At 38.4% G+C, this 7,200-nt stretch overlaps 1 protein-coding gene across 1 annotated transcript; it reads right to left on the bottom strand.

Annotated features, from left to right (window-relative positions):
- Positions 1 to 1,351: 1,351 nt before the first annotated feature.
- LOC104595326 (GTP-binding nuclear protein Ran-3) lies at positions 1,352 to 6,961 on the bottom strand. The gene is made up of 8 exons (XM_010256020.3): positions 6,771 to 6,961; positions 6,438 to 6,507; positions 6,107 to 6,163; positions 5,859 to 5,976; positions 2,598 to 2,687; positions 2,328 to 2,507; positions 2,161 to 2,238; positions 1,352 to 1,691 (listed from the first exon to the last, which is right to left on the bottom strand). The coding sequence occupies exons 1-8, from the start codon at positions 6,771 to 6,773 to the stop codon at positions 1,622 to 1,624; spliced, it is 666 nt and encodes a 221-aa protein (XP_010254322.1). The 5' UTR covers positions 6,774 to 6,961; the 3' UTR covers positions 1,352 to 1,621.
- Between the last annotated feature and the right edge of the window lie 239 nt (positions 6,962 to 7,200).

Genomic DNA, 7,200 nt, shown 5'->3' with positions numbered 1-7,200 from the left:
TATATGTCGCTCAATCCATTCTGTTGGCCTGCATCTAGCATTAACAAAATTTACTATCTTAGTACTATCAGAAAATATCATTATGCATATTATAATGCAGCTACATTGTTGAGGCCTGCTAGAAGTGCTCTGATTTCGGGCGTCATAACTGTTGATGGGCACAGCATGGTTTGCCTTCAGCTTTGATGATTTCTCTTTGGATGATGGGAGGATGAACCCACCCTCGTCCTGCATTGCCTGTGTGATTGTAACTGATGTTGGATCCTGTGTGATTATTATACAAAATTTACTAAAGCGTTAGCCATTTGGATATGACTGTATGAATGGGCTTGGGCTGTATCAAATCTGTGTTCAGGCCTATTTGTGCTGAGAAGTGAGAACCAAGGCATATTATATAAGGGTACTTGAACATAAAGGTGGAATCTTTTTGACGAAGGCAGCACTTGGTGAGATGATTTTGAATTTTTTATCTCTACTTTGTAGTTTGTAGCCCGTCCCATAAATTGGAAATGATAATGTGGAAGTGGAAGATGATGCTTGATCGTTGAGGAGAGATTTGACTGTGTATGCCCCTGATATGAACTAAGGTGGTCCTCAGTTCCTACCAGAGTACCAGTTGATATAACACCCAGATCTATCTCACGGGCCAAAGCTAGCTGCAGCTCAAGCACCACCTAACCTATAAATACTATTATGTTTATGAAAATTCACTTTGTCAATTTCCGTTAAATTAAGATAGAAGATTTTACCTTTAAAACTCCTTTAAATTAATATTACAGATTACAGTTGGCCTCTGTCCTCTGTTGGCTTGGGATCGAATCTGTACGACATATCCCGATTCCCGCTTGCTGATCTAGACATCCTTGAATGCACTTTAAGCGTTTGCCAGTGCCCAACATTATCAGACTTGTACAGAATAATAATTCAATATCTTAGAGTCGGAGGGTAAGACGCCTCGAAGTTTCTCATTTTCGGGTTGCAATGCTTTACAATTTATACAACTCTTTGATCAGTCAGTCCAGTCATGGCTTTTTTCCCTGAACAAGCTAAAAGCTACCCCATTCCTTCAATGTAACATTCTAATCCATCTTCTTTCCTGGCAATATTCCCCTAAATGTTGAGTTGTGACCCAGATGTATACCATTTAACTCAACGGGATTCAGAAGCCAAACTGCCATCCCAGATAATAGAAACACAGATAATCAGTCATCAGACGAATATTTTGATGACCCACCCATCCAAAAGTCCAAAACCCTGCAAATCATTTGAATCGACGGGGTATAACAACCAGTCTGTCAATTCCATAGAATGGGGGCAACAGCCTCTCTATTCGTGGATCACAATCAAAATATTAAAAAAGATGGTAACACTTCTTAATCATTCATGCAGCCGGTCGTCTAATAAAAAAAATAACTTCTACGATCACCTACAACCATTGATCCAATAGCAGCTCTAAAAACTAAATAATTTCATCCCATAACCCTCGACATTTGAATATAAACCACCTAAGCAAACCCATTCATGTATTCTAGAAAACTTGTGAAACCTAGGCATGAATAATGCATAACAAAGGTAAAGAGAATGAGAAGAACAAAAGCTTTGATGCCTCTCTATCCTCCTTTCACTCGAATGCATCATCATCGTCATCAGGGAGAGGCTGACTAGCAGCAGCAGCGAGCTCAGCTTCGTGCCTGTAAAACCAAAAACACACACACAATACAAGTTCAAGAAGATTTCAGTCAAGACAACAAGAGCAACAATGTTCTTTGAGCAATATTGTCTATGCGAGAGTATGTAGGGAAAAAAATGTACTTGGGAATTGCAACCTTAAATACTAAACTAAACATTTCTCACGCTTCAGGTATAATCCACCCTCCCCCCCCAACCCCCCACCAAAAAAAAAACATAGAAAGTCCAACTAAATCATAATGGCTGAATACATGATAAAGTCTAAAGTCTTACAAGCGCCCATTTTAAAGTATAGATGTTCTAACATTGGATGCACAGGCACCAAAAACATGCTTCTTGGGTAATGAACAATTTGCCCCAAGTTCATAGTTGAAAAAACCCCCAGATTATCTTCGATTCATTGGATATTTTTCATCAAAAGTTGAAAGACATGAACATGAAATTAGACAACTAAAGGACCAAAAATCTTACTGTTGCTGTGCAGCCAGGTCAATATGCACTTCAGGAGGGGCAAGAGCTGGAGACTCAACAAAGTGGAGATTAGGATCCCTGTGCCACAAAAACCAATATTTAACACCCAATCTCCTCATATCCTTTAAGAAAAAGATTAATACAAACTAAATATATAATTCCAGTACCCTGCAAGCTTTCTGGCAAGATATAGGAAGGGCTTCTCAAAGTTGTAGTTGCTCTTTGCTGAGATCTCATAATATTGGAGATTCTTCTTCCTGTGGAACGTAACTTGTTTTGCCTTTACTTGCCGGTTCTTGACATCGACCTTGTTTCCGCACAGAACAATGGGGATATTTTCACACACACTGTGGTTCAGACATAATGGTCAAACCATAATATCACAGATAAACATCTAAAAGAATAGGAAACATGTCTCCATAAGTTCTCAGGCATACCGGCAGAGATCACGGTGCCACGTAGGAACATTCTTGTACGTCAACCGAGCGGTAACATCAAACATAATAATCGCACATTGCCCATGGATGCTGCACAAAGCAAACACTAAATTTAGTAGAAATATTTAACATACTTAAAAAGAGAAAGCACAGAAGCCTTCACCAGTGAGATAGATCAATGCATTTATGTGAATCAGAAAGGAACATGATACTCAGACCAAGATTTCAGTTTAGAAAAGCTTCCTCGTTGGAATGCTTTTGTCAGTAATTTTCTTGAAGACAACATTATTCAGCATAGGGCTGCAAACGGATCGGATCGGATTCAGTAAGGAAATATCCAATCCAACCTGCTAAGAAAATTTGACTGATCCGAATCTGATAAGGATCCGTTGGATTTTCAAAGGTATGATTCGAATTTGAATATATTATTGGATATCCAATTCAATTAGAATTATATTTATAAAATAATATATTATATTATTTATATAATATAATAATATAAATAATATATAGAATATACATGTATAATATGTAAATAATATAAAATATATAATATTTCATAATTAACAGATCGAATCGGGTCATAGCGGATCGGATCGGCCAATATCCAAATTCGACCCATCAAGTTAATGGATCAGCTTTTCCGATCCGACCTGATTTGCTAGGATCAGGAGGGATATCCAAATCCGCCTCTTAACGGATCAGTATCGGATTCGGGTCGGATCTGATCCGACTTATTTGCAGCCCTAATTCAGCATTCCAGTGACTTATTGGAACAACAATTTCAGATTGACCAAAAAGGTCCAATATAGATCTGAGTGCAGAAAATCTATTGCTACCATGAAAACAAATCTTCTATCACATAATTGATAAATACTTATTAAACAACAACATTTAAGTTTGAACAAACAAAAAATACCACCATTGTCAGACAAGCCAATTGCATTGCATGGTACAGTATGGAGCTTACATGGTGTAGACAACCGACCATATAGACAATCTAGAGGGTCCATCAGTTTTCTGCTATGGATTTACAATGTGAGTCCTGGAATACTGGGATTGCTTATTTGATTGCTAAATGCCAACACAGGTCTCATCTGTTTGAGTTCAAATTTCAGAAATCTGGCCATCCCCCTACACTAGAAACTTCACAAGCACAAGAGATGCCACCCCTTGTAATGTCAAGAAACATGAGAGGAGCCAATCAGCTTAAAATTCCCAGTCCTACAGAGTTAAACACAAAACAGTAGTAGTTTGAGAAGATCTCTCACTGATGATATTGTAAGATCTCATTAGTAGCTTGAGAAGATCTCTCACAGATGATATTGTAAGATCTCATTAGTAGCTTGAGAAGATCTCTCACAAATGATATTGTAAGATCTCAGCACAAATCTCATCCGATATTAAAGATGCTGTAAGATCTCACAACTGCTGTTCTTCTAGAATATGTTAGTTATCTGATCTTATCATCTCAACACTTCCATGAGAGACAAAGATGATCTTAAAGTCAAAATACATCTGCCTACACCTTCTATTTCTGTTGAATTTAAAAGGGAAAGTAGGTTTTTCTACACCATAACCAACTAAACTTCTAAGTAAAGGGGGCTTCTATTTTTTGTCAGATAAGAGCCAAGAAAGATTTCAATCATGTTTGATAAAGAACAAAACAGAAATAGGGATAGTTGGAGAAAGGTACCCTCTCAATTGTCAAATTTTAATATAAAAACCTTACATGATACATATATATGGTACATGTCCCTGGCTCAGCATAACTTGTAAATTGACCTGCGGAATCATCGCTTCGGAGATGGGGTTGGGAGGTCAACCCGCGTCCCAACTTCAACAAAATATAATCATCAAAAGGGGAAGCTTTTCCCCTGTTATACATGATACAATATATAATCACACAATTTATAAAAAAATGGTATAATTATCAAAAGGATGATTTCATATCAATATCAAAAGGAATGAGTTATCAGGATAATTATGTAACTGCAGCTTTATATAACAATCAAAAAATTTAAACATCTGAGTATTATGAAAAGAAAATTGAAACTAGAGATAATGAGGTCAGTGAATTTATTGATATCCAAGTGAGGGAAAGGGAAAAAAAGTTAAGACAAGTACAATCTGTACCGTTATCCATAAAGAATTAAAGGGTGGGAACCACAGTCCATAGGTTGAGACTCATACAACATTACAATCTATAAGTATAGTACAAGGTTATTGCAGGGTGGAAGGTCCAAATATGGAGTTTGCTGTTAAGTCCTGTTGCTAGGCTATACCCTAAGATATTGGCTATCTTGGTGTTTTGATCAACAAGTTCAACCTGCATGCTGAAGGTTTTCTTTTTTCTTCTTTTAGCTTACAACATGCTGAAGATTTTGATTCCATAAAAGATGTCTTCTTTTCTGTACTCCTATTTGAGATAGTACCTAACTTATATGTTAGAACATATTACCACTTGACAAACGCCTTCAACTAGCCCAACTTCAGCCTTGTATCAGAGCTGATAATTCAGTTATAATGGAATTTCCATGGTAAATTGCACTTGAAAATATGAGGATAACTTCATCAGGCCCATTTCTATATGCACTTCCAATACATGATAGCCCAGGATTACCCAAAGAGTAGCAATTGACGTTTAGCTTGGTCATCCCTAGGGAAGGGGACTCTCATTCTCGCAGCACTGGGTATCTAGGGGTGGCAAAGCTACCTCAATTATAGATTCAAATGATAGATATTTGAATGCTTCAGTTGTCAACAACCAACATTGGCATTCTCTTTGTAATTATGTCAATGATGATACCTGGTTTGGATTTTGTCAGGAAAAATGCTAGAATTTCTTCCCTATCATACACCCCAAAAGATTGCTGTGTAATACACCTCCAGAGGGCGTTCCCCTTGCTAGCGTGTGGAGAAAGGAAATCTGGCTCAAAGAGGTCTGAACTGACAGAGGTTTCCATGTTGATCCAAATACTAGTCAGAGAATAACAACAAACATGAGAACCTAGGATCATAAATTGCCGACATGGTTAAGCTGCAGTCATCACATGTAGACAACTAGTTTCCGCCTAATATTAAAAAAAAAAAAATTAAGAACTCAATGCCAAGACAAACCCAAACAAAGCGTTTCACTCGAATCTATGATATATTAAAAAAATAAAAGCAGCAACACCAGTATAATTGGAGATGAAAAATATAGAACACCCAACATATAATATGTTCTAATAAAAGAATACGAATGAACCAAATGCTTACTAGTATCCATCTCTAAGCCCACCGAATTTCTCCTGACCAGCCGTATCCCAGCAATAGAACCTAATCTTTCCGCAGTTTGTAAAGAAGTCCAAGGGATGAACTTCCACACCAATAGTCGCTATGTTCCGAAAAAAAAAACAAAAAGAGAGAGAGAGAGAGAGTCAGGAATCAGAAACAGATAAATAAAATAAGCGTATAAACAATACTAAATCGAAAAATAACAGATGAGAACTTGACGATCCACTTACGTTCGTACTTCTTCTCAAACTCGCCAGTAAGATGCCTCTTCACAAATGTGGTCTTTCCTGCATCATGCAAACACTTCCAGATCAGTCGAAACCAGTATCAGGGAAGCTAATAACACCAGAACCAAAACCGATTGCAGTAAGAAGAAAATCAAATATAACCGGGATTCGAAAAAACGGTAGGCAGGTCATGCAACCATCACAGCTAACAAACAGGACGATCAGAACCCAAGAACAACTCAAAAAGGCACAAAACCAGTAGAGACAAAGAAATAATAGAAGAGACAAATTAGAAAAAAGCATATTAAAATATCAAAGTGAGAAAACAAAATACCCGTTCCTCCGTCACCGACGATGACGAGCTTGAAGCTGGGATAGTCAACCGTCTGCTGGTTCGGCAAAGCCTGCAAAACAATACAGAATATAAATCAATGATTTTGATAGATAAAAGGACTAAGAGGAAACCCCAGAGAACGGAAGGCAAGACTAGAGAACCCCAACTTCCACCGCGATGGATAACCCAAGTCGGGCAGAGTGGAGTGCAAGAACAAAACCCTCAGAAACCATTCAAAGGTGAGTTCAGAAACAAACCCAGTAACCCAACAAGAAGAAAAGACGCATTCAAGGATCTGCGCTAGAAAGATCGTTGGGAGATGCAAAGACTTACCATTGGATCGCGGCGTTAGAGCAGAAGGTGGAAGGAAGGAGGAGTTCAGAAGTTGGGTGAAAACAGTCGACGGGGGGGCGGGTGAGTTGGGAAGAGGTCAGGGTTTTTCTTCTCGTAAACGATGCCCTCCTTCGCCTCTCGCCTCTTGCGTTGGTGTTTGGTTTGCTAGAAGGGTCTCGTCTCGTGTAGCAAAGGGTCCTAGTCCTACACGTCGCACTTTAATGGCGGCAACCAGGGCTCCACGTGTTTGTCACATCATCCTCTGAGAAGAAGCTAATGGACTCCTGCCATTTGGCAAATATCAAAATTTGATATTACATGATTGACCCATAATCCAGCCCATTTACGTAAATGGACCGGATATGATTCCATTTTGTAAGGCCCTTTCTCTTGTATATAAACCCGCATTCAAACCCATCACTGGTTCCCC

This window comes from Nelumbo nucifera, chromosome 2 (assembly GCF_055504915.1).
Source record: "Nelumbo nucifera cultivar China Antique chromosome 2, China Antique-T2T, whole genome shotgun sequence".
NCBI classification, from domain to species: domain Eukaryota; kingdom Viridiplantae; phylum Streptophyta; class Magnoliopsida; order Proteales; family Nelumbonaceae; genus Nelumbo; species Nelumbo nucifera.
Note: the sequence above shows the minus strand (reverse complement) of the source record. Positions and strands in the feature narration are given on the sequence as shown.